We start from the raw sequence: 27,295 nt of genomic DNA on the forward strand, positions 1-27,295 counted from the left end.
GGTTCTGCAGTGTCTCTTGACGCATGGTTCGAGTCGCCAGGAGTTATCGGCATTGTACGCAGCACTGCATCAGGTTGTAAGGATTTTTTGCTTTGGGCCAAACCCAAATGGGATGAGAGCCTGGGCACCGACATGACCACCAAACAGTGTACCATGGCCTTTGGCGGGGAAAGTGAATATCGCGTAATGCCTGCTTGAAGTTCACCCAGTTCAATTACTTACACCGAACCTACCTTACTCCACACCTCCTTCACAGCATATTCCTAATGGCGTTTCCAGTGTGTCCGAGATATGGTTGCGCTGATGCCATGTTCCTACACATAGTCTGAGAATGCCTACCACTGATGAGCACTTGGACCCAGGCAATGGAACATGTGTCCTCAATCAGGGGCTTTATAGAGTGCGGCTACTCGCTTGCGAGGGTCTCAAGGCGCTATAGGGGTGGGGTGGGCAACTCTGTGGCGTGTTGGGGTCATTCGAAGAGCCAGGTCTTGAGGTCTTTCCTGAACTGGGGCAGTGTGGGGGTTTGCCAGAGGCGGTGGTCGTTCCAGGCCAAGGCTATGAGGTAGGAGAAGGACTTGCCTCCTGTTCTGATCTTGTAGATGCGTGGGATGGTGGCCAGAGAGTGGTCAGCCGATCGGAAATGTCTCTTGGGTGCGTGAAAGGAGAGGCGGTCATTAAGGTATGCTGGTCCGCTGTTGTGGAGAACCTTTTAGGTGTGGGAGGGGAGCTTGAAGGTTACACTTCTTTCAATGGGGAGCCAGTGGAGATTGCAGAGGTGTTGGGTGATGCGGTGGTGGCGGGGGATGTCTAGGATTAATCTGGCTGCTGCATTCTGGATGGTCTGGAGCTTGCAAAGTAGTTTCTTGTTGATTCCGGCGTAGAGAGTGTTGCGTCGTCCTGTTTGCTGCTGAAGAGGGTTTGCCTGACAGTTTTTTTGGATTTGGGGGATCCATCTGAACCTTTTTTCTGGGTATACGGAGGGTGTTGAAGCAGGTCGAGGATACGGTGTTGATCTGGCAGTTCATCGTGAGCGCTGAGTCTAGTATGATGCCGAGGTTTTGTGCATGGTCCGTCGGGGTGTCCTCAGTGATAGGTGTCGGTCTGCCTCCGGGCCCCCATCTGTGGGACCGATTCACAGAACTAATCTGAGGCAAAATCCTAAACTTACTACTTTTGGTATTCACAGAAGGCATTTAGTAGTAGTAAAGTTAGTATTTTGTCTCAAGTTAGTATTTTGTCTTAAATTAGGATTTTGTCTTAAGTTAGGATTGTGTCTTAAGTTAGTATTTTGTTTTAAGTTAGGATTTTGTCTTAAATTAGTATTTTGTCTTAAGTTAGTATTTTGTCTTAAGTTAGGATTTTGTCTTAAAACCAAAACTTAAGACAAAATCCTAACTTAAGACAAAATACTAATTTAAGACAAAATACTAACTTAAGACAAAATACTAACTTAAGACAAAATACTACTACTACTAAATGCCTTATGTGAATACCAAAAGTACTAAGTTTAGGAGTTTGTCTCAGGAGGTTCTGTGAACTGGCCCCTGTGTCTTTTGGGAATCATGGGATGCACTAAACACAACAAACACTACATGAAACTAGTAGATCTGGCACTGGTTATTTTCAAGTGCTTAATTGCCTTTGCCTGGAAAGCCACCCATGCGCCTACGATCAGGGTCTGACTACAGGTGACTCACAGGTGGGCCCTGGCGGAGGTGGATGCCATGAAACATGACTGTGGGTGCGAGGGGGATGAGGGGTGGCTATGCTCTGGGACAACTATATCCTCAAATTATTTGTCTGTCTGAACCCTTACTGCCCCCCTCCCAACGACAGTGGAGCTAGAAGGATTGTGCCATGGAGAAAGCCGGACTGAGCCTTTGGGTGCTCTGGTCCCGTTCGCACACACACTTCCTGGCTATCACTGGGGACCCCACGTTCAGGGAGATGGACTACAGTCGGGCTACTCATACTCATACCATTGGTCCCGGTGTCCCCTCCCCCGCACGACCACTCGCCTATATTTGTTTCCATTTTGGCAGTGTACTCCTCCATTCGTGAGGCCACAGCCTTATTTGGCTGCACATAGCAGCGCCAGCCAGAAGGTTCCTATGGTTAATGTTTCATTTTTGTTATATCTGGTATACACATTGGCTTCTCCTCCATGGTAAAGGGTGTATTATGTAGAACTGGGAAGGTATCCTATTCTTTCCATGTGCCCCGTCATCCTACATATTATTGCAGTTCCTGCTTCCACACTGTTGATAATGTATACTTGATGTTATTATTGTGCCCTGTCCCATTTGTGATGCTTTAAGACAAAATGCCAATAAAGAAATGTAAACAAAAAAAGTTAGGTTTTTGAACAGCACACATTCTGAACGCAAGTCTTTGAAGTTGCTCTGATATGTGATAATGAACAAAAAGGAGACTCGATTAAATTAATTGTTTGCTTAGGCTCACCCAATTTGGTCAAACAGGAATTGATCCCAGATTTTCCAGTTTCACAATGTGCAATTCAGCCACTATATTGGTATCTCTTTATGGCATCAAATGTTAATGCTTTTGGCTTAATTTTTAGAGACTATAGCATGGGTAATAGGCAGAATCCACATTGTATTTTTTAGTAAGTTTACGCAGCGCAAATCTTACCCAAGGACATAACAGTCCTTCACAAGAGCCACAGACTACGCTACTTGTTTTTATTTCGGCACAGGGAGATTTGCAGGGATTCACAGGATGCTGAACCTAGGCTGGGATTGGAACCCAGCTCCTGGTGGTACATGATCATTAGCTGTAGCCACCAGGCCACATCGCCTGCCGCTGAAAGCTCAGCTAGTGTTTGGGCTTGAGGTTCCCAGAGGACCTTGAGCTGAGCCAGGGGCAGGCATCTGGCTCGCGGTTTCAGTGGCTCGCCCACCTCTAGTAAAGCTTGGGCTGCTTATGACATGCTGTACCTGTTTTGCACACCGCCACTGCACACAACGAACATGTTCTGTATGAAGTTATCATTGTTTTAATTTTCTATACCTATCTTGCTTGTGTAAGGAAGCTTGCACTGCTGCTGTCCATGTGGTGTACATATACTATGAGTAAGGAAGGGGGAGCACTGCTGCTTCTGTAATGCTGTCAAGTTTGTGTGCATAAGGAATCTGCTGGTACTGTACCATTTGTGAATTAGGGTCTGTCTCTGTGAAGCACAGACTGCTGCTATATTTGCTTTACCTGTTATTTGTTCAATAGTAAAGAGTCTGATAAAACTTTTCACTATACAAGAACCAATTTATTGTCTTTGCCATTGCTTGTTATCTCTTACTGCTATCCATCTACAGTGTTAGCAGGCACCAGAAATCACAAAGAAAGTGACACTTCCTTACGTTTGCACTTGGTTGCATCATCAGTGCGTACAACGAAGCCCGGGGAACAGCTGCAGTTGAATGCTCCGGGGTGGTTCTCACAGACCTGCTCACAGCCTCCGCGAGTGAAGTCTCCACATTCATCAACATCTGTATGGAAGAAGCAGAGTGTTCAGAGGAAGAGAGGGAATCAGAGGTGCAGGGACTCCATCCATTAGTGGCATTAGGATAGAATAAGCATAATATGCGGCCAGTTGTTGAAAGAGCCTCTTCCTAGAACCTCAGAAGATGGTGCAATGTTTGTTTATCTGCTGCAAGCCTGAGATCAGTCTTGTATTAAAAAAGGTACTTACCAGTAACAACAATTATCCAGCATTGGTGTCTTTCATACATTCACATGCTTGAATTATTCCCATCATCAGGTTGTGAATCCTCTTTTTATTTTTTAGTATTAAAGGCAAACATTTAATACAGCAAGCAATATAGACTCATTTTTAGGTTTCGCCTCAGACAGCGCATGCGGTAATGCGAAATCTCTTGTAAACAAAATAAAAAGCTTAAATGGGCTTAGAGACCACCTCTTACTTACCGTTACTTACCATTGGCTGGCTTTGAAGTCACTCTCATTTCCTTGATTCTCACTGGTCATCTCCTTCTGCTTCCACTTTCTCTTCCTGTCTTCTGTGGAGCAGGGACCAACTGCAGCTTCCTGTCTGCAGCCAGTGTGGTGAAGCACTTGCGGAGGTACTTTTTTATTTTTAATATAGCAGTCCATTAGAATCCTTGTGTTTTCAGGCCCTCTCTACCCCTCCCTATTCCTCTCATTAACTTCTTTGTCCTTGTTGCTTGCCCCAGTCCCTCTGAACTTCTCCCGTGACCTTGTTGCTTGTCCCCACCCCCTTTCTCGACCTTGATGCTTTCTCTGTCGTTCTCACTCTCTCCTGCTTAGTCGTTTGGTTGCCCCCAGCCCTCGTACCCAGGGCCACTGGAATTAGCCGGCAGGACAGCACCAAATTATGTGGCAGGGTTGACTAAATTATGCGGTCAGAAAAGCCAAATTATGTGGCGTAATGCGACACATTTTTAAATAGATTTACTTCATTATTTTGTTATTTCTACTCATGGTAATACTGTCTGGGCAAAGATTTCACCTCATTAGTACAAGTTTAATAAGCAAATACATAAATAAGCAACTGTAAGATGACCAGTTAACTTTGCAAAGCTTCTTTCAATATGCGCAAACACATATTGTAACGTTTTAGTAACATTTGATCCATTTGAGCTAGAAACACTGTTTTGCCCTAAAACTGCAGATTATGCAGCAGATGATGGATTATGGGGCAAATGCGACAAATCCTTAATTATGCGGGGAAAAAACATGACTATAAAATCTCATAGATTCATTGGCCCTTCTCATACCCCCTCCCACGTCCTACTTTCTCCCCCTTCTCATCCATCTAGAAAAAAGCAAAAATTTGAGGTCTGTATATACTGCAGTACTAGGGCATCAAATGTGCTGATTACCACTCCTTTTTGAACAAGCACTGGTAAAGCCAATATGTTTAACCTATGCGCGATCTATGGGCTTTGCCAATGTTTTTTAGACATGCTGCACAACAGGACGGGCTGCGTCATATTGCTATTATTTTCTTTACTTTCAGCGTGGTAGCTGCGGTTCAGCATAGCTAAAAAGGAGAAAAAAGCACTACGACTTGATCAACGCTGGCCATGGCATAGCACTTCTTTTCTTTACTTTAACTCAGGTTGCACAGCAGCATTTGCTGTTGTGCAACATGTCTAAAAAGCACTGGCAAAGTCAATAGATCTTGGATAGGCGAAATCTATTGGTTTTTGCCAATGCTTGTTTGATTTGGCATACAGCCAATGAAAGAGAGATACTTAAATTCCATCTGGAGTGTGTCTCTATATGCTCAGGAAGGAGGTGGGTGGACCACATATCACTCATTGAATAAGAACTACTTACAGAGTAAACTAGTACCCTGAGAAAAAAGTTGTCTTGGTGCTTTCTGTCTGCGAAAGACACCATCCCTGGAGAACCTAAGTGACAGGTGTGTAACTTTTTCTCCTCTAGCATTGCATCTTTCACAGATGCATGTGCCTTGACTTGAGACGAGCAAGCTGGAAATGTGGGAATGAGACACAATACTGAATCAGTTTCAGGAGAGCTGCCCACCTTATGCTTCATCCTATATTTAATAATGTGGGGTCTGTTCTTTAACCACATCGCTGCTGATGATATTCTTCTCCTGTGCTGGACAGCAATAAAAACGGGTGTGGTCATGATGAGCTCAGCTCGTCATGAGCACCGAAGGGGTTAAGTCCTGACACAGTGAGGGGTTGTTGGGCAGCGCTCATATTCAGATTGTTGTTTATCGGCAGCGTCCCAGTATCTCATATACTATTTCACACCAACTGGATAGCCAAGTTGTTTACCAACTGTAGAAAGGGCAAGCAGGAAAACCGACAAATCAGGATACAGTATTGGGTTCTGCAGTTCAGATTGTGTATGACGCAAGTGATTCCTTCAATAAGCAATGTCAGAGCAACAGCTTTAAACTATGTCTGTTAGTTACATATAGGACAGTTGACACTTACAATACGGAACAGAACAAACACCAGAGTGTCCTGGTGGATTCTTGTCCTGAGATGCGCCTACTAGAACAATTACAGGTATTATGAGGCAAGGTTCTATTGTACCAAATAACATTGGTCTAATGGCCATTATCCAACGATGAAAGGTCCCTTGGCTATGGCTAGTTTTCTTCAGAAGCGCTTGGTATACAAATTGTTTGCCGCAACAATTGCAACAGAGTTTAGAAGTTCTCATCAATGTGACAAGTGTGCCTGTATAACATCCGCTATGATAATTCAGCCCTTTTGCACCAGATTTTTTGGCAGGCCAGGGTGAAAAGAGACTCAACTCAGCGGGTCGAGCCAGTGGGTCTGAAAATCACTAGTCTTTGTGTCTCCAATACAAGGTCAAAACCCAAAGCGAAACCCCAGTCAAGTGCAGGAGACATATCCAAGTGAAGAGGACTGGTCCTCCAGGGCTCCAGTGGCCAGTGTCAAGGTCACTGCATACGGTACAGGAGAGACCAGTCATTAGTCAGTGTTGTTGTAGTTCTGGAGTTGGACTAACACCTCAGGGTTGTTGGCCGATGGTACCAAGGCTCAGGGGCTTCTATCTACAAAAAAAGGCCAGCTGCAGAATAGAATTTTGCGTTGGTGGCACCCATAGCACATTTGGCATTCCTCAGTCCTAGCAGGCTTCAGTCTGCTGGGCTCTGCTCCTTGTCCTTCTAGTCAAGAGCCTGCTCATTTCCACACCTCACAGGTCATCTTTCTTTTCTTACAGGGCAGGTCATAGCAGTGCTTTCTATAGAAGCTTGCAGCCAGATTCATCAAAGGAAAATTGGCTCGCAAAGGGCCAGATTCTGCGGATCTGGCCCTTTGCGAGCGCTTTTTTTGCATTTGGGATTTATCATCCCAAATGCAAAAATCGCAAATTAAGAAATCGCTAAATTGCGAGGAATTGCATTTAAGGAATCTCAATTTGAGATTCCTTAAATGCAATTCATAACCCATTTTAGAATTGCAAATTCGCAATTCATGACCCATTTTAGATTTGCAAATTCGCAATCTAGGGCCGCTATTTACCGCGAAGTCTGACTTCGTGGTAAATAGCGAAAACTTAGAAAAAAGCACTTTAGTGCATTTTTCTAAGTTGTATGTTACACACACACATTTCCTTCTGACATGTGTGTGCGCAACACCAGTGTACATTACCATTTCAGGGGTGCTAGAGGGTGTCCTTTGGACACCCTCGCAGCCTTGAAATCGCTTCCTTATTTGCGATTCGCTAATTGCAAATCGCAAATAAGGAATGACCCCCCATTCATTCCTATGGGCCTTTGGCCCATAGGAATGAATGGGGAGTCATTCCTTATTTGCGATTAGCAATTAGCGAATCGCAAATAAGGAAGCAGTAGAAATCGCAATAAATTTTGCGATTTCTACATGCATCCCGTTTTGCGAGTCCTTAATAGCGATTCCTTAATAATCGCTATTAAGGACTCGCAAAAGAGGAGCATGATGAATCTGGGGGTTGGTTCGCTCCTAGCTTTGAGGGGAAACATGTTGCAAATAGAAGTTATTTTTGAAGTTTAGCTAAAGTACGTGTTCCTGAGTTCATGCGACCATTATGTATCCTTCTTTACGGACAGCACTAGTGTGAAGCAGGGTCAGCTAATAATCACAGTACTTTTAATATTTGCTCCTTTGCAACATCTATTGATAGGGAAAGTGGCGTGCACCATGAATCCCTCGTATTGCAGGTACAGAAAACAATCTGATGGCTTAGAGCTGCATTTTTGCTGTACAGTACGTTGTGGACTTTCTTCTCAGATAGCTGGAAAACAAATGTGCTCTCATGGAGTGCTTAGCCAAAAAGAGAAAAGTAGTGCCTGAAAAGTAAGCAGAGGAAGGACACAAGCAGTAAGGCCATGCTCCAGGGGAGGGACAAACATAAGAAGAAGGAAAGCCCACAAGCTAACGAATGAGAACCAAGCAAAAAAAGTGACAATAAAGACGACCAATTGTAAAGAATGGGGAGGCGGGGCTCTAAACCCAATGCAAGCTTACAATAGGCCTTTTCACAACCAGACAGTGCTGTCTGGTCCTGGTAGGCAAGACCTAAACAAGATTGATGGGATCAGTGCCTTTTGTTATTTCAAAGATGCCTGAGGTTACTTTCAGGGCTAAAGCTAAACACTCCTCACACGTCATCCATAAACATTCACAAATTCCAGCCTTGAACTCCCTCCTTGCCTGTTTGCAGTGGCAAGAAAGATTTATTAAGGTCTAAGTGGAAAACTATGCAACTGTTGTAATACTTTGCAAGGGATATTTCAATTTCATCCACCTGTAGCTATTAGATGGTTTGACTGGTTCTACTCCATCTATTCTGTCTTTTCAAAGGAAATGGCCCGCTGATTTCTGAGCACAGAGTCTACCTCTTCTCACTGGCGCGTGCCATCTTACCATCGCAACTCTTCTTGTTGGCATTGAGGATCCATCCCTCCCGGCAGCTGCACTCATATCCTCCTTCCAGCTTGTCGGTGCACAGCTGCTCACACCGGCCATTCTGCAACTCACAGGAAGTGATATCTGAAGGCAAGGAAGACAATGCTTTTACTACCAACGATCGTTCTTAACCAGTGGTACTAGCACAAAGTGAATATTAGACTAGAGAAAGTACAGCTTTCTGTCTTGGTAGTGCGTTGGAAGAAATATTGAGGAGTGACATTGTCAGCAGTTGTGGTTAAAGGTGGTTTGTAGTAAGAAAGCTAGTAGAGAGACTGAGGCCGACAAAGAGTGGGCAGGATAATTTCTAAGAATTTAGCTCTCAAAAGAAAGATTCAAGAGAGACTGAATATTCCAATAATTTCAATAATAAATTTCTCATGGAAATCCCTCACAGAAATATCACTTAAAAACTAGAACCACAGTACAATTTTTTACTGTATGTCACCATAATTCATTTAACAATATCATCAGATTTTGGTCTTGCATTTTTTTTGTCTGCATTATCAATCTGAAACAAAATATCTGGAGATGTGTAAGAATTTGAGCTCAAGTGTGTCTACCACTAGTAAAGCACAGGAGTAAAGTGCTTGTTTGCTGCCCCAAACTGAGTCAATGCGACAATGTGTTTCCCTAGAGCACTTGGTTGATATTCTGGGGAGTTGGTGGTGCCACTACAAAATAAATGTATAAAGTATTTATAACAGAATAATGAAATGTGTGAAATAAGGGTAAGTCAGTTGAGAAATTAGACTACTGGTATGAACCAACATACCCAAACAATAAACGTTTTTTGCCCTACAGCTACTACCCGTGACTCACCCATTGCTACCCCACACAAAGCCGAGCCTTGCTTGTAATAGGGGCAGATAGTGAAAGGGAAAGAAGATTTTCCTGAACCATCTAATCTGCCATGTTTGCACTAGGGGGGTCTGACATAGAGCACTGCAGGAATCTAAACATGTCTAAGTAACGGTGCAGTCATTATACACCCTAAGCCCAGGTGTGGATGCTGACTGAGAGTGCCAGATGACTTACATACTGCAAGCCTTGATGTCCATCATAGATAACATTTTATATGTGTACACGGTCGAATATTCATATCTATGTCCTTTATTGTGAAAAATAAGCTTGCGTCTCTATTTCTGAAAATGGCTTAGTTAACCAAATGCTTATAAGGGAGATTATTTTCTTTTTAATAAAACTAATTCGATTTATTTTTAATCACAATAAAACCCATTTGTGGAAAAAGTCCACATTAATTTATCCCCAAAATGGAAAAAAGGAAAAGTTAGGTGTGGTTGCAACTGTGATGCTAAATTATGTTGATAAGATGACAGGTGCAGGATAATGTCAACTGATGCTTGTAACAAATGTAATGCTCCATGCAAACCCCTGTGTTTGTATTGGAAAAATAACAACATTATTTCACTAAAAAAAGAAGAGATTGGTGCACCTAAGCCTCACATTTTACAAATAAGAATTTTGATACTATTTCATTTAAGAATTCTGTTGCTCCACTATTCAGGAATGTCCAGAATTGTCGGTTAGGAGGTTCATTTTTAGGTCTCGCCTAGCGGCACAGCACATGCGCTGCTTGCACCGCGAGATCTAATGTTGTTTGGTTTCTTTCGGAAGTGGAGTCGAAGCTCATTGGCGCGCGCTACACTTTAAGTTTAACGCTGGCTTTTGATTTGGAGTGAGGCTTGTTTGTTCCCTCCCCGTCTCCTTTTCGGCTCGCCCACCCGGACTGGATACTTTGCTCGCGCACGGCTTCCCTTTTGCTCACGTACGGCGTCTCTTCCTCCTTACTGTACGTTCCCAGACAGTAAACCCGGGACGGTGGCAAGACATGCAATCTCATGACGTGTTCTGAATATCACTGTTTTAAGTGCTGTCCTCGCATATTGTATGCTACACCCTTGTCATGTTTTATCACTTTTTTTCTCCTGTTATGTAGTGCGTGTTGCGATTTTATGTTACGTTTTTGGCATTCCTAAAGTGTGCAGCCTGAGAGTAGGGACTCGAGGTGCATTCTGGAAGGTTTAGTACCAGAATATGGAGTTTTAGTGAATGATCATGTTACTAAAATATCGCAGCCAGATCATTTAAAATGTTGTGTCCAGAATCTGGATCACTGATATATCACAGTTTGCTAGTCGATGTTCTGCACACAATAGTGTTGCAGCGTGATGTTTTCATGCTGTGACGTACATCCCCCTGGTTGCTGTTCTCTTGCACTAGTTCTGGCTGGTGTTTTACTTTGTGCTTCTGGTGTGCCTCTTGGTTTCGCATCAGTGGCTTGTTCACGGAGTTGAAGTGTGTGATGTTGGTGTTGGGAAGGTGTACCCTGGGCTTTGCTGATTTTGTAGACCACACACCCCAAACCGGTCAGATGTCCGTTCCTGGAAGGTGGCAGTACTTTGGGTGCCCTGCCGGTGTCTGCGTGCGGTGGATGAGTTGTGTTACATGTGTGTGTGTGGTTCTGTGTTTTTGAGATGGATGTGTGTGGTGTTGTGCCTAATGAGTTGTTTGTGTATCTGAGTCACTTACCTCCACAGTGGTTGCTGGGGTGGGTGTGCCGGCTGCCTGAATGACGTGTTGAATTTATATTGAATATGATTCAGAATGTTCTGTCAAGAATTGTTTGTTTATTTTTGTCTTGTGCCACCCTGTTCTCAGGCTTTAAGTTATAGAGAGAAATTGTGTGCCACTTTGTATTTTTGTGTTGCTTAATTCGGTAAACAACTTCACAACTGTTCCTATAGAGCTGTGCTTGGTATGAGGTATGCTGGCTAGTATGCTGTGGGTAGGTGTGTGCAGAATATGTGTGATTTGCTTTTGTGTGGTCATGCAAAGTTTTGGAAGGAATGACGTGAAATTACGTGTAATTGCAGAGATCCGTCATTTCAACCTATATTTTAGTGTAAAAACCGCAAGTGGCGCGAGCATCAGCTCCTCGCGTTCTGGCCCTTCTTGTTATTCCCACGTGCTCCAGGTACCATTTTGGTGTGAACGCGTAATAATGCACCGTGGCGTGATTCAGGTAATTTTGCATAACCAGGTTAGCACAAAGCCCCCCTGTTACAAAAGGGACACTAGTGTGATTTCTCATAAGGGAAGCAGCAGTAGCTATTTTTCTTGTGGAACAGGCCTTTGGTGTACTCTGAATGGGTCTTTTGTCATTTAGATAACAAATAGTGACCCAGGACATTATTCATCGAGCTATGGACTGTCTTGTCAGTGTTAAACCAGAGGGGATAGATCCGTAGCTAACAAACAGATGTTTCGTTGATATATATGTTTTATCAGGGTAATAATTCAAGGGCTCCTTTGAAGTTTAAATTATTCTGCAACCCTTTTCCTGGGAGGACAGGTTAGCAAGAGCAAAGGTAAAGACATGGTCAGAGTAATCTGAAAGTCTGAAATAACTTTGCAACGAAAGTTGGATAAGTTCTACAATACACAAGAGCAACATATTTACAGGAAGCTGTGAGCTTTGGTGGAATGGCTTGCCAGCTATTAGAGCCTCTAGAAAAGCTATCTTCCTAGACATGTAGTGTGGGCGAAACTTGTGCATGAGTTAGAATTGGGTACCATACGCCTCGGAAAGACTATATTTATTTACCAGGGAGGGACAATCTTCTGTAGTAAATCTTTAACACTGGCATGAAGATGCTCAAGGGTGGAATGGGAATGAAGGGCATTTGACAGTTTCTATGGCAATAACAGCTGCCACGTGCACTTATAAAGAGGAACATGTAGGCTAGAATTAGCACAATAGAAGACAAAGTAGTGCTGTTTAATCTCTCTGCATTCCCCACTTAAATGCATACGATGGCTTTGGTAGGGACTCTTGGTCTCTTTTAAAGTATTCATGCTTTGAGATTGTGGATTCAAAGTTCTGTATAGATTCAGGAGTCAGGCAGTCATGTTCCGTGGCTGTGATGAAGGATCTTCTCTGCTGAACAGGAGACCCAGTCTTCACAGAAGGCTCCTACATGGCTCTTGGGTCAGGAGCCGGAGGTCTGGATACCACACTAGTGTGTTAAGTAACTGGAAATAAGGATTATCTTTATCCTCTCTTTGATCCTCAGTGTGTTCGGAGAAAGTCCGTAATTTGCACGGTTTTCAAAAGCCAAGACCAAGGATCAGCCCCTTGTATCCACCTACAGTTTAGGCAAAATGGCCATGTGTTTACATTTCCTTAACCAGTCCCTTTTGCACCTAACAAGGTGGTGTGGCCTTTTAATGAAGACAAAACGGCTGCCTGTCGACACTTGCAATCATATAACAAGATGGGGCCCGTTAGTGAGGATCACCTGGCAGACTATTGTTGACAGAAAGGTTTTGGATCTAGCGGTGTCATCGGGGTCACCATGGAAAACACTGTTTACTCCATGCTTTACTGCTGATATGAATATAAGCCTAAGTTTTAAATAAATCTGTCTTTCAATTTTCTATACCCAGTGGGAGCAGATAAGCACCTTGAGCGCAATTCACAATGAATTTGGAGTGCGTTGACGTCACTTACTTATGTAGGACTCCTGTGTTGCTACCAAATTCCATGAGTAAGCCAAAGGTACTTCTGGCTTCATGCTGAAACTTAGTAATAAGCCATGAGTACTCCAAGTGAAAGTCGCAGCAAAAGCTATCAACAACTTTTTACCAGCAGTTCATTCTGTGCTGTCTTCAATCATGGATTCTATGGAAGACTTTGAATGACCTGATTTCACGAACTCTCCTTCAGAAATAAAGCGTTTTAACCACCGTATTTTGAGAAGAGAGATTCTGCCACTCCTGATGTGTCTTCCACCCATATAGATTTAGTGAAGTGATGTCAACATCTTTAAGTTCACACAGACCTCTGAAGCAATAGAAGGAATTCCAAAGCTAGACAGCTACATCAACAGCACGTATGAACTCCTGCTCAATTTAAAACTAGCAGCATTCACAATAGTACATGTTAAAAAGGAGCAGGAGGCCACGGTTTCCCATTCCTTGTAGACTTGCTGCCCTCAATTTCTTTATGGAAACAGGGAGCCTTGCACCCTTCCCATACGCACTGTGCACCCCCATACTCACTGATGCAGGTTCTGTTGTCCTTGTCCAGGGCGAGGTGGATCGGGCACAGGCAGTCGTGTCCTCCCAGTGTGTTGTTGCAGGTGTGAGAGCAGTCTCCATTCTGGATCTTACACTCGTCGACATCTAGGCACGGAAGATACAGAACAGCTGCTATGACCAGTTCTATACTAGAGATGGTAGGATCACACCCTCCACTTTGAACCAACCCACATTGCTTTTGCCTTTTAATGTCCAGGCCCTTCCATAACTGATCATGCATGATGCTTTATAAGGGTCTTAGAGCGGTGCCCACCTTCCCACCATCAATATCAGAGAGTTTACTCTGACTGATGGCCAATGTACATAAAGATAGAGGGAGTGGGTTGCAAAATGTATGTAGAGCCAATGTGTTTTTGCACTAGTAAAATTACATTGGCAATGAGCACTGAGATGGAGGGTTAGTACCTAGCTAAAGTATACATAGGTGAGTAAACTGATCAATGCTGTAGAGATTAAAGCCACAAAGAGGTCTCCTGATCACCTGAAGAACAGCAGGGAGCCTTGGCAGAAGTGATGTCTCACCTGTGCACTGCCTCTTATCCACGTGAAGCTGGAAGCCCTTTTGGCAGAAGCACTCATAGGATCCATCCGTGTTCCGGCAAATCTGCCCACAACCACCATTCTCCACCTGGCATTCATCGACATCTACAAGAGAAGGGAAGAAGATCACTACAACACGAAGAGTTCTGCATCCACTGGAGTGGGATAGTTTCAGGTGATGCACGGTGTCTACTCCATTCTTCAAAAAGACAGCGTAGTCATGGGATGCACCGAGGCCTGTGGATCACCCACCACCATTGTGAAGAGGCATCCCGTGAGGTTAATGACCCACTACTCAGGTACAAACTTCCAGGCTCAACCCATTGAAGTTTCACCCCAGCATTTGTTTCATGGGTCATTATCTGGTATTGAGAGCACTCCTCAGAGGCGTGAATTAAACTCAAATACAGTAGCACAAAACCTGGAGAGCTCTGTGGAGGGTCTGACGCCTCTGCCTGGTGTCTCTATTTCTGGGGTGATTCCTGATTCAGCAGAGCTCACTTGAACCTTTCCTTCTGCTGTAGAAAAGGAACCCTGTAAGTCTCCTCTACCTCTACTCCTTCCTCCCCTTTTTCCTGTGGTATAAACTTCATTGCTTGCTTGGGGTTTTAGAGCTTGTCATCACAATTCTCACCCAAGAGCAATGTTACCCAACACAAACTAAACCTTCATAACGCCACATCACACACATGCAAAGGTCCAAAACCTGCCCCTTCAAATGACTGCTTTGGCCAATAGAATTAGACAGGAAAATGGGAATATTCAACGGGGGGGGGGCTGTTAGTGACATACTTCCTCCAGTGAAATTGTGTCTCTCCATTTTCCAAGTGCTTGGAGTCAAAATGTGAATCTGCCACTGTTTCTCCATAGTTTGTAAATTGTGGACATGTCCTGTTACCTAAAACACGTGCTTTGTGGAAATGGGTCTTGGGCTGAGCTTAACAGTTTGGCAAATATCCAGCTTCCCTCTCATCTCTTTCAAGGACATTGCCTCCTGGTTTGCTTCAGGGACCAAAAGAACCCACATGCTACTGGGGTTGGTCTTCTTTGTACTCCTAAGAGTGAACCCTTCACCCTCACTGGAGTAAGGTGCCACTTTCCACGTATCACCTAAATACGACTGCTCTGCCCCTCTGCATAGCTACCGCCTTGGCCCACCCTTGAGAAAGTGACTAGTCAGGGACTGGATCTTCTCGACTGCCTACTGAAAAGAAGCTCTTCTGCTCCTCTGAGATCACTCCCAGCTCATAAAACATTCTTTTTGCCATGAGTAGGGATGCTTGATGGATGATCCCAGGAATATTCCAAGCTGAGTCCCATCACACTTAGCCATGTGTCCCAAAAAAAGCAGATGTGGTTTGCTGGGCTGCATGGAACAGAGACTAATTGTAAAGATCAAAATAATTTTTTTTATTGTCTCTCTTAGTTCAACGTGTAATTGCACGCGGGAAGAATGTATCAGAGACCCAACCACTCAGGGTGAAGCTCCTGCTGGAAATAAGACAGAGCTTAATATGAAGTTTCCCTCTGAAAAAAAGGACATTTGGAGCTGACAATGTCCAAAGGGTCAATACAAGGGGGAGGGACATAGATAGGACAATATTTTACGGGGTCCAGTGTACTCGTCCTATAGACTAGTGACACAAAGGGATGTACAAAAGTTCCCCGGGAAGAGTGACGGAGAGGGGTATGTGTGCTGGTGAGTGGGGGGAATCCCCTAGTTGGAACTAGAACCCTCACACACCCAGCAAGCTAGGTGTCATGCTTCATCATATGGGCTCTGCTCCTCGTCAGACTGGCGCTGCAATGTCTGACGGGCTCCCGAAACCGGGGCTCTTTATCGGAGATCTTTTGTTCCCGCCATATGGTACGCACGCACCATATGGCGGGAACAAAAGATCTCCGATAAAGAGCCCCGGTTTCGGGAGCCCGTCAGACATTGCAGCGCCAGTCTGACGAGGAGCAGAGCCCATATGATGAAGCATGACACCTAGCTTGCTGGGTGTGTGAGGGTTCTAGTTCCAACTAGGGGATTCCCCCCACTCACCAGCACACATACCCCTCTCCGTCACTCTTCCCGGGGAACTTTTGTACATCCCTTTGTGTCAAATGTCCAAAGGGTGCCATCAATGGATTCCTAAGGATCCTGATAGCAGGTGAGATAAAGATGTTGCCGATGATACAAGGATGTAACGGGCCACTGATACCCTAGTAGGGGTGACAATTATTGAGTGTAGCTGAGATAACTTGGAAGAGTAATCTAGGAGGGGGCAGCCTGTCACGTTCAATGAAGAGAAAGTGCAAAGTCATATACATGGGAGCGGAGATGCTGAGGTGCCCTAAAGGATGGGTGGGAAGATCTGAGTGATGAACAAGAGGGTATTGTGGCAAAACTATGAGAAAGGCTAGAGCCTTTCACATTAAGGGAGAGGTTCAATCAATGAGCAAAAAAGTGGTGGGTGTGAGTTAACTGCACACATCATTAGTGGTGCCTCCTCTTTAGCCTTGTATCCAATTTTGAAAACCTCTACTGGTGTATTGTGGAAAACACCCTCCACGCTGAGACCAATATGTCAATGGCCCTCAGAATGATATGGTTTCGCAGAATGCTGTGTTTCCGCAGGGACTTACCAACCACAGCGTTATTTCCAGTCAATGCTGGAGGCTGGGACAGCAGGTTGTCTTCTTCTAGACTCTATTATCACACTGGCCAAGGAGGTCTGCAGAATCTGCAGATTACACAGTGAGCTGTTTGGTCAACACTCACAGAGGATGTTACATTAGACCAAAACATATGGACTGAATAATCACACTTGTATCCAATGATCCACTTCAGACAGGCAGTACACCAAGGATACAATTGTTTTCACTTGATGCTCTGCCTCTGAACAGAAGTGATTGTGTATTACCTTCTGGCCAATGGGCTTCTGTAGAGCTGCTGACAGCTGCCCCCCACTGTACTACACATGCCACCCTAGCTAATGACCAAGGGAGGGCAATCATGGCTACCACTTCCCTGTGGCAAAGTGTACAATGATGTGCACATCTCCCTTCTGTTCTCCTACTTCATTCTTCCTGGTTCAGTTCCTTACCCATGCCTTCCTACCCCATATGTGCCCGTCCTACAATTCAGCCATACCACATATCAGATTTTCACCGACCTGTGCAGTTTCTGCCATCCTCGTGAAGGGTGTAGCCCTGGTTGCATTGACACTGGAAGCTGCCCATCTCGTTCTGGCACTGGTGCTGGCATTCTGCATTGCCAAGTGAGCACTCATCGATATCTAAACAATTAAGTAAAACACATGATGTCCATGCAGCAAGAGGTGCCTAAACAATAACCCTAGTCCACCTGGGCAAACATAAAATGCCATAGGTTCAGATCTCTCAAACCACATCTGGCCTCCAAAAGATAAAGACATATCAAAGGGAGCGGTCAAGGTCATGACATTTACAAACAATTTCTGTTAGAGAGGAACACCAACATTTGTAAAGGGTATAATATTTTGATAATGCAATGCATTTTTAAAGCATGCCTACAAATATATAACAAACAATTGCCTCCACCTCATGTCTGTTAAATCTAGGTGTGCTGCAAATTTTTTTTGTTATAAAAATTGGGTCATGGTTCTAAATGTTTGAGAAGCACTGCCCTAGAGAACAGAGCAACACTCAGCAGGACTTGAAGACACCCTCTATAACACCAACAACTCTTTCCTTGTTGGGAATTTGCAGACATTCATTTTGTGTGAACACAGCACCTCGAAACAAGACAGACAGAATCCATTGCCATCCTCTGATTTCACTCAGTTTCCATGAGATGAAACCTGCCAAACCCTTGAATATGGACTCCAGCAGGGAAAGGAAGCACAAGTTTACGGACCGTGAGCAGGAGGTCCTGGCCAGGGATGTCATAAAACAACATGACTCTCTAATGTACCATCTCATCCCTGAACATGCCACCAAAAAACACAAGAACATGCCTGTGGAAGGAGATAATGGACAATAATGTATCAACATATCCACATGATGTTAAGAATACTTAAAACTGGTTCCAAACCTTGAAATGCTAGGTAATTAGGCAAGTTGCCAAGCACAAGCATGGCAATGGTGCTAGTTCTCCACCTCAGCTCTTCCTCAAGGCATGGAAAGAAAGAAAATTAGGAGCATCCTCAAAATATGCAGAGTAGATGACATGAAAGAAGGTCTTGAGGCCGGAGGAATCCTAGTCAAGAGACATAAGAGTTGTGAGAGTTGTAATGGAAGTATATGTGACTGTTGACTTGGGGAACAGCCTTTACAACGCGGGCATTACCACGCGCTGCCATTACTACGCTGCTTTTACAACGCAAGTCGTTTCAACGACTTGCGCTGGAGGGCGCTGTTGGCAAAGGAATAGTTTAATTTTCTATTCCAACACCTTCCCTACTGTCAACCTAGGCTGGAGTTGGAATAGAAAATTCAACTATTTCACTATCCAGCCCTTACAGCACAAGTCGTTGTAACGACTTGCGTTGTAAAAACAGCGTTGTAATGGCACGCATGGTAATAGCCCGCGTTGTAGTGACATACATCTGTTGCCTTGGCTGACATCATCATCACTGGGAAGAGTGACCAATGTAGTTTGTCTGACACATTTGCATTGATCCATGTATGTGTTGCCATAAGAGGATAACAACTCTCAATTGGCACTGCTGACATTTATTGAGATTGGGCTACACAGCCATAAATCATTGTAATCTTGATGATGAAGGGTTTATTCGTCTACCCAATATGTTGAAGGTGATGTGTCACCACAGCATGACTAATGTTACTTCACATCAGTCAATCAAAACCAATGAGGCGTTTGTTGAGCGCGACTATTTACCCATAAGGGCCTCAAGGCGCTGGGGATAATGGCACTGTAGTTTTGTCCAGAGCTTCTAAAATATACACAGATCCATGTTAAACAGTATTAGCATAGTAATAGTGTGCTTCATTTTATAGTTGCAGCACAGGTGCTTCTGTCTATGTGAGCCCACCAGGTGTACACACGTGCAGTTAATTGACCCACAGATGTCAGGAAATCCTGCTGTGGCATAGATGTTTTCTTTGCTGGCATTGACTGTGTAGGTGACCAATGGGAACAGTATATGATGCCCGCTCACTCTTTGCGTGGCATCCATCACCTAGCAGATGATTTTGCTTAAGGTTGACTTGAGAAATCCCATGCATCAGTCGTACTGTCCGCTCTGTGGTGCCTGTTGTAAAGGATTCTAGTGCTGTTAGCATTTTCAGGAAGCATGGTGTTCATATTATGCGTGTATATCCTCTGGATCTCAAGGGGACTCCTGAGTTCCAACCTTACTCCATCAATACTGCCCCTTTTCCTTTGTTCCTGCGCCATTTGAGGTCAGTTGGTGGCTTGGTTTTCATCTTCATGCGGCATAGTTTATTGTAGCAGAACTTAGAGCTGGCATAGCATGATATAGTGGCCTAGTAGTGCTGCATCCATGGTGGTGTACAATAAAGTGGGGTAGTGAGCTTCTGCAATCAACCCATGAGAACTTCACCTGTCCATGACTGTTATTTAGATCTGGACCTGTGTGCAGGTGTGTGATTTTATTTTTTCAGCTTAAACAGTGCATGTACTGTGTTTTTTTAATGACTTTGTTGGCTTTGCTTCTTTGTTTTGTTTTACAATGTTTCTTCAATTCCCAACAATGTCCAGATTTTTTACCATCCGCCTTTGACTGGAGGTATTTGAAGGTGGTATTTTCCACTGGGTTTTAATGACCGCCCATATTGGTAGTTGGGTGTTGTTTACCATATGTGTTAATATTCGCCTGTGGTAAATATCACATAAAGAGCATCTGGGAACTAAACTGCCAAGCCAGGTCCTCCCGGAACCGGAACACAAGCAATCCAGAACTGGTTTTGCTCTAGTTATCAGCTGACCAGCTGGGTGCGGCTTGGTTCAGTGACAGTGTGCAAGTTCTTCAAAAACACACTTTTTCATCTTGTGTACATGCCTTTTAATTTTAGTGGGTATATATATATATATATATATATATATATATATATATATATATATATATATATATATATATATATATATATATATATATAAAGTACAATCTCAGCATTCTCTCACCAGGAGCCCATATTCCGGATACCAACGGCGCAGAAGAAGAGAGGAAGACCCAGGGTGCAGGTGAGCAGTGATTTTATTTAGTAGCGTGGAAGGCCCACCTCAGCATAACGTTATATATATATATAAATTCAACCAAACAAAAGCTTCTAATGTAATATTCTGGGCTGCACACAGGAGAGCTACTTACAGGTAGATAGAGAGCTACCAGTAGCTCAAGAGCTACTCGTTGGAGAAGTCTGCCCCAGAGTGAGTGTATTGCAATGTGAATGTGATCAGTAATAAAATGCATTCAAGTGTCTGATGGATTTGTTTATGGAAAAGGCTCAGTATGTCAGATTAATGTGGGTACAAGCAGTGTGTCCCCACTTGAGGGGTACATATTCATCCCCCTCACATACAAGCATCAATTCCATCATGCTGCACACTACAGTGGAATCACCCCTTTACTGCCAAGTCTGGCCTCATTGCTACAGCATCCTCTGCCCTAACTACTGCTAACTACTACAAAAAAAGTCACATTTTCAGATCCCCAACCCATGCGAATCACCAAGCTAGTGTGAGTGTGAATTGAACTTTACTTTAGGTGACATGTTATCTTCATAACAGCCTAACACTGTCACAAGGATCAATGTTATCATGTACTCATCATTACTCATTCAACAGTAAGGTCCACAACCCACCACAAACTCTTTGTCTCACTCCTTCAGAAAACACATTTGAGATGTTCAAGTTACTGTACTCACCAAAACAGGTGAACCCGTCGCCATTGAAGCCTTGGTAACACTGGCAGAAGTAGGAACCAATAATGTTGCCACAGCGGGCATTGGTATCACATCCGTGCTTCCCCAGGGCGCACTCGTTCTCATCTGCGGAGACACACGCTTTTTGTAACCATACTATCTGGTGGGATACCAGCATTTTCAAGATGTACAGCTTGGGCTGAAGTCTTTGCGAGAGAAATTGAACTCAACACTAGTATAATGACGGGGTTGAAACTTACAACGTATTGGTGGCAGAAAAGGGCCACCGGGCCCATGTGGCTGCCCTACATACTTTCAGCAATTACACACTGTTTTAATAATGCTGTTAAAACCAGAAAAAAAATATTTATGGTGATACATCCCCATTAATTTACACTCGTCACACCAACACAATAATTATACAGTTTTCCATGAGCTCAACATGTCTCCAGTATCCAACCTGCTGGAACTAGAGTTAGAGTGTAAATCTGCCAGCTCAAGTCACAACAATTGGAGGTCATTGTAGGTGGATATAATGACCATTATCTAAGTAACGATCATATCTGTGTAAAGGTCATTTCAGTGTGATGACTTATGATGATTTATGGTTGGAAATAAAGGTTTTCTTTGATTACATAACACATTTATCAAAACATTTAGCACCAGGATACCCTACCGGGTGAGTTGTGTGCTCTACAAATACACCTATCATAACATAAGATTTAGAACATTAATGCAAAGAGACAACATCACCCATTAGGGCACTGATTTTTATTCAAAAGTATGAAAAGCTAAGTGAGTTCTTCTGGGGCTGAAACCAGCGACTTGCAGGTCTCGCACTGATAGCATCAGGTGCTTAACCCACTCACCCCAGGCCACCATTTGCTGCTCATCATCTCCAGATTTCCACCCATGATTCTGTATCCGTTTGCACTGTCCCTAGACTTTCATAGATGCTGTGAATCGTTTTGTGCCCTCCATCTCTGCTGCCAGGTTTCTTTGGGACCAGCCTTTGTTTCTATGAACAAACTAAATTTTTCCCAATATCAATACCCACATTTCTATATTAGTTAACACTGCTACTCAGATTATTTTTAGGAGCGCCAAAGTCTGCAGATAGAGGAACTGAGGCACATAAAGTTAATTTGTCCAGACTCAATCTGATTTGGTGAAGTGTGGAAGCTCCGATTATAAATCTAATCCCCGGATTCCTAAGTGAGAACTCTCCATCCGTACCCCTTCTTTGACCATCTTCAGCCTTAGACCCTAGAATCTCACTTCTATTTTAATATTTTGAACCAGAAATCTACCCGTGAGAAAATATAATAAATAAATAAACTTTTCAGATCAATGTTTTTATTATTGGTGCTTCTCCTCCAAGGTGTGCATATTTAGGGCCTGAAATGTCTCTATCCTCCTCTGTATCCCTTCCAGGGAAGGCTCCAATTCCTTACTAGTAATCATCCGTGTTCTTGATCCTACATTTCTTTATTACAGTCTTCACTTACAAGGTGTGTCCCACCTCCGAGGCAAGAATCTCCAATAGAAAACCTGAAGATGCATGCCGCACCCATCCTGGCAATAAACAGGGTCAGCATTCCCAGCAACCTCTGGTGCTATGGAAGACTAACCCAAAGGCCAAGGTGAGCCATAGGGCCTGTGATGAGAAATGAGTAAAAATAAGAGAAATGAAGATTACCGGTAACTAAAGTGGGGCCCCACATTGTAATTGTAAGTAATGCTTTATTGTACATGGTTATTTAAAACCTTTACATTGTTAATAAAACAAAGAAGCACCAATTTATAAAATGTATGTCTGAATTGAACGAGTTAAAAACTAAAATTCTGTACATAAAACAAGTAAACAGGAATACTGAATAAGAAAATCGACAACACAAATGGAAGGGGCTTATCATCTTATTAAAAACGATCAAGTATGAGAGTCAAGGAGTCAATGTAGGAATTGGGCTTCCGGGGTACCGTTAGGATCATCCTTTGGGCTGTTTAAGGTATTGCTCGTTTTAGTTGGTTCCTTCAAGATTTTATAGCAGGCCTCGGCTGTTTCAAGAAATTTTACCATTCGACAACTCAATTGGATGTTGTACCTTTTAAAGCAGGCCAGGACTGCTTGTCTACAAGTCCGTATCTTGTGGAAGTTAAAAAGCGGACGCAGGAAGACTCGTCGTTCTTGAGTGAGCTCGGAACAGGTGGTGATCAGGTGGACAATGTTTTCCTTTCCGTCCCCACAAAGTCGACATCTTGTAGGTGACGGTGGCCGTAACCATGGAGGCAGATGGGCCGCTGAAGGCAGTAGCCCCAGGCGAAATGTCAGGAATTTCTCTTTTATTTTTTGGGTGAAACCAATCTGCAGATAGGTTTGGGGCAAAGGCGCGGTGTATGATTGAACTGTAAGACAACCATGAGCCCGCTCGGTTAGGGCGGCTTTGTCCTGCAGTACTGATTCCTTCCGGACTGTCTTGTTGACCACCTTTTTAAAGACTGCTGCGGAGACTGGGAGTGACCAAAGTTGCTGTACTCCTAGATCCTCAATGGCTCCCTCCAAATACCTCCTTGCTGGACATGTTGGTTTTATTTGAAGTTCCTTCCACAGGAGCGCATTTAAGGTATTCGGTTCGTCCCTGCATAATTTATGCCAGGTTTTTATGTAGACTCCCTTACGTGCCAGCTCTTCTTTTTGTAGCCCGAACTCTAGTCTCATTTGAGCCGGCGATGAATACCTTGGGAGGCCAAAGATCATACAAAGTGCTTTTGCCACAGTTCTATCTAATAAGGGAGCATCCCTCCCTCTCATGTACGCCCCTCTTCCTCGTCCTAGTCCTTACTTATGAGTAATAGCAAGACACCAGATGGTCTTCAGAGGGACCAAGTCACAGGCAGCACAGCTCATGTGACCATAGGTGCAAAGCAGCCACTGATAGGAGGTGAACAGTGACACACACCCATGTAACCGGCTGGCGCACAATCACGTAGGGAGTCCCACGGCAGCCACCAAAAGGCCAGAGAACCCAGACCAAAGGGCCACGAGACCTAGCTGGACTGGGAAGAAGGGCAAGCACACTTCAGGACTAGCCGGGCACCCATGGGACAACGAACCCTGTATACCAAAATCATGGAAGGCAGCAAGAGACCATCTTTGACCGAATACAGAGGCAGAACTGCCCTGAAGGACAGTCTTTGCAAACCAAAGGATAGAAGGGCTAAAACGTCTGGCAGTGAGAATGGCACTCAGGCACCACTACGCAAAGACACCCCACGACTGAGCAGAGGGAAGAGGCAGCCCAACCTGCAGATCCAGTGGACCACCAGGATCCAAAGGCGCCCCATTCAATTGAGGACAAATCCCCCAAAAGACACACAAGCATCCCAAGAGGAAGAAAGTGGCAAGAAGACCAGAGAGGCAGAATACAAGCATCAGCCCAGAGAACCATAACACATCAGCCTGCATCATAAGCAGCTGCTGCAAGCCCACACCGGCGGCAGACTGTATGGTAAGTATATATGGAAATAAATAAGGAAAACAATCACCAAGAGCCTATCTGGAGTTAGTGAACTGAATGACAATGGAAGGACAGAGGCTGAATCAGCTCTTCTCTGAAATTAACTGGCAACCAGCCGGAGACACACAGTGATGCAGAAACCAGCCAAACTGGCCATTAGACCGTCAGCAAGGGAAGAAAGCAACAGCCAGGCAATCATAGCAGACGAATCATGCACAGGTGAATCTGGGACTAGATGGTGTCCTACCGACCCAACTACAGAGCCACACTGACCAATTACCCCACCCCGGGTGGAAGAAGAAGCACTAATGAAGATCCAAGAAGTGGTTGGGATATATCACAAACTAACAACTCAGGGATCCATCAATGCCATGAACCTTCCAATCAAGACGAGCCACTCATGGACAGGATAGGAACCAAAAAACTAAGACAAGTGGATACAAAGTGAACCAACCAGGAGTCTGCAGGATGGCAGCTGAGGTTCGGGGGAAAGGAACCCTGCAAACACCCACGAGGAACAGAATCCCACCGGACAGGACCATGGGGAGGAGCCCAGGAGCTGAAGTCCGAAAAAGTACCAGAGATCCAATAAACAACATGGAATACAGCCACAATACAGTACCGGACCAGCTCATTGCAGCATCAGAAAGACTCATACTGCCTGCACTGAAAGCAAGAGAAAGACTGTGAAGCCAGCAAGATGCATCCTACAAGCAGCGGGGACCTGCATGTGCTATCAGGAGGACTCATCGTCGGAGGGAGAAGGAGGTGCGTCCAGATAGCTTCGTACAAACAGACCAGCCAGCCCAGGAGCCTCAGCCAGGTCATGTGAGAAAGAAACTGTTGTCTATAATGCAGGATCTTGGAGATGATGCTGCCTGGAGCTGACCAAAATCCACATTCCCCACGCTCACTGATCATGTGGTTTCCATTAATTGGACACAGGGACTCTAACTTTGGGGCCAGTTTCTCTTGCCACCTGGAAAGCTTTGTTTTAGTGGATTGGAATCCCAGTTCACTTTGGGCAGTGGGGTTTTAGGAATTTAAAACAGTTTTGTAGGATTCACAGCCCCTGGAGCTGAAACTCGTTGAGCGGCCCTCTCTGCACACAGGGCAATTAAGAAGGGCAAACTTATCCTGCAACACTTCTTAGATTTGTGGCACCCTTTGTCACTGAGAAACACTGCCTCTATTAAAGAAATTTGCAAAAAACACAGTTGATGGACAGAATGTAGAACAATGTCATACATTCACCCCAGTACAAGGATCTGGGCCTAAATCCATCGTTTTTTTGCACTCCACACCACCCTGGGTTAGACACTGGCTATATGCAAATCAGCTCTGACCCTGTGCCGCATGGGAACAGTCCAGTCCGAACTACCAAGCCATGTCTTTCCCAGACCGGAATCAAGCATCCAAGGACCGGTTTTTGGCTATCAGCCTTCATCAGCCTGGATAGCTTGACTCCAGTGGTGTGGAGAGCCTGGGACTCACGTCTGAGCATACCCAGCCCACTCGGGGTGAAAATTGCAAAAAACACAGTTGATGGACAGACTGTAGAACAATGTCATACATTCAACCGAGTACAAGGATCTGGGCCTAAATCCATCGTTTTTTTGCACTCCACACCACCCTGGGTTAGACACTGGCTATATGCAAATCAGCTCTGACCCTGTGCCTCATGGGAACAGTCCAGTCCGAACTACCAAGCCATGTTTTTCCCAGACCGGAATCAAGCATACAAAGACCGGTTTCTGGCTATCAGCCTTCATCAGCCTGGATAGCTTGACTCCAGTGGTGTGGAGAGCCTGGGACTCACGTCTGAGCATACCCAGCCCACTCGGGATGAAAATTGCAAAAAACACAGTTGATGGACAGAATGTAGAACAATGTCATACATTCACCCCAGTACAAGGATCTGGGCCTAAATCCATCGTTTTTTTGCACTCCACACCACCCTGGGTTAGACACTGGCTATATGCAAATCAGCTCTGACCCTGTGCCTCATGGGAACAGTCCAGTCCGAACTACCAAGCCATGTCTTTCCCAGACCGGAATCAAGCATCCAAGGACCGGTTTCTGGCTATCAGCCTTCATCAGCCTGGATAGCTTGACTCCAGTGGTGTGGAGAGCCTGGGACTCACGTCTGAGCATCCCCAGCCCACTCGGGGTAAAAATTGCAAAAAACACAGTTGATGGACAGAATGTAGAACAATGTCATACATTCACCCCTGTACAAGGATCTGGGCCTAAATCCATCGTTTTGTTGCACTCCACACCACCCTGGGTTAGACACTGGCTATATGCAAATCAGCTCTGACCCTGTGTCTCATGGGAACAGTCCAGTCCGAACTACCAAGCCATGTCTTTCCCAGACCGGAATCAAGCATCCAAGGACCGGTTTCTGGCTATCAGCCTTCATCAGCCTGGTAGGCTTGACTCCAGTGGTGTGGAGAGCCTGGGACTCACGTCTGAGCATACCCAGCCCACTCGGGGTGAAAATTGCTAAAAACACAGTTGATGGACAGAATGTAGAACAATGTCATACATTCACCCCAGTACAAGGATCTGGGCCTAAATCCATCGTTTTTTTGCATTCCACACCACCCTGGGTTAGACACTGGCTATATGCAAATCAGCTCTGACCCTGTGCCTCATGGGAACAGTCCAGTCCGAACTACCAAGCCATGTCTTTCCCAGACCGGAATCAGGCATCCAAGGACCGGTTTCTGGCTATCAGACTTCATCAGCCTGGATAGCTTGACTCCAGTGGTGTGG

At 44.6% G+C, this 27,295-nt stretch overlaps 1 protein-coding gene across 1 annotated transcript in view; it reads right to left on the reverse strand.

Annotated features, from left to right (window-relative positions):
• The window catches only part of LOC144827074 (uncharacterized), a 182,029-nt gene that overhangs the window by 79,191 nt on the left and 75,543 nt on the right, over positions 1-27,295 (reverse strand). Inside the window, exons 8-13 of the mRNA XM_078685521.1 lie at positions 21,003-21,125; positions 17,288-17,410; positions 14,109-14,231; positions 13,548-13,670; positions 8,421-8,546; positions 3,381-3,509 (exon numbers count right to left, since the gene is read on the reverse strand). Coding sequence (XP_078541647.1) covers positions 3,381-3,509; positions 8,421-8,546; positions 13,548-13,670; positions 14,109-14,231; positions 17,288-17,410; positions 21,003-21,125 — 747 coding nt within the window. The remainder of the gene's footprint in view (positions 1-3,380; positions 3,510-8,420; positions 8,547-13,547; positions 13,671-14,108; positions 14,232-17,287; positions 17,411-21,002; positions 21,126-27,295) is intronic.

Source organism: Lissotriton helveticus, chromosome 4_1 (genome assembly GCF_964261635.1).
Source record: "Lissotriton helveticus chromosome 4_1, aLisHel1.1, whole genome shotgun sequence".
Taxonomy (NCBI): domain Eukaryota; kingdom Metazoa; phylum Chordata; class Amphibia; order Caudata; family Salamandridae; genus Lissotriton; species Lissotriton helveticus.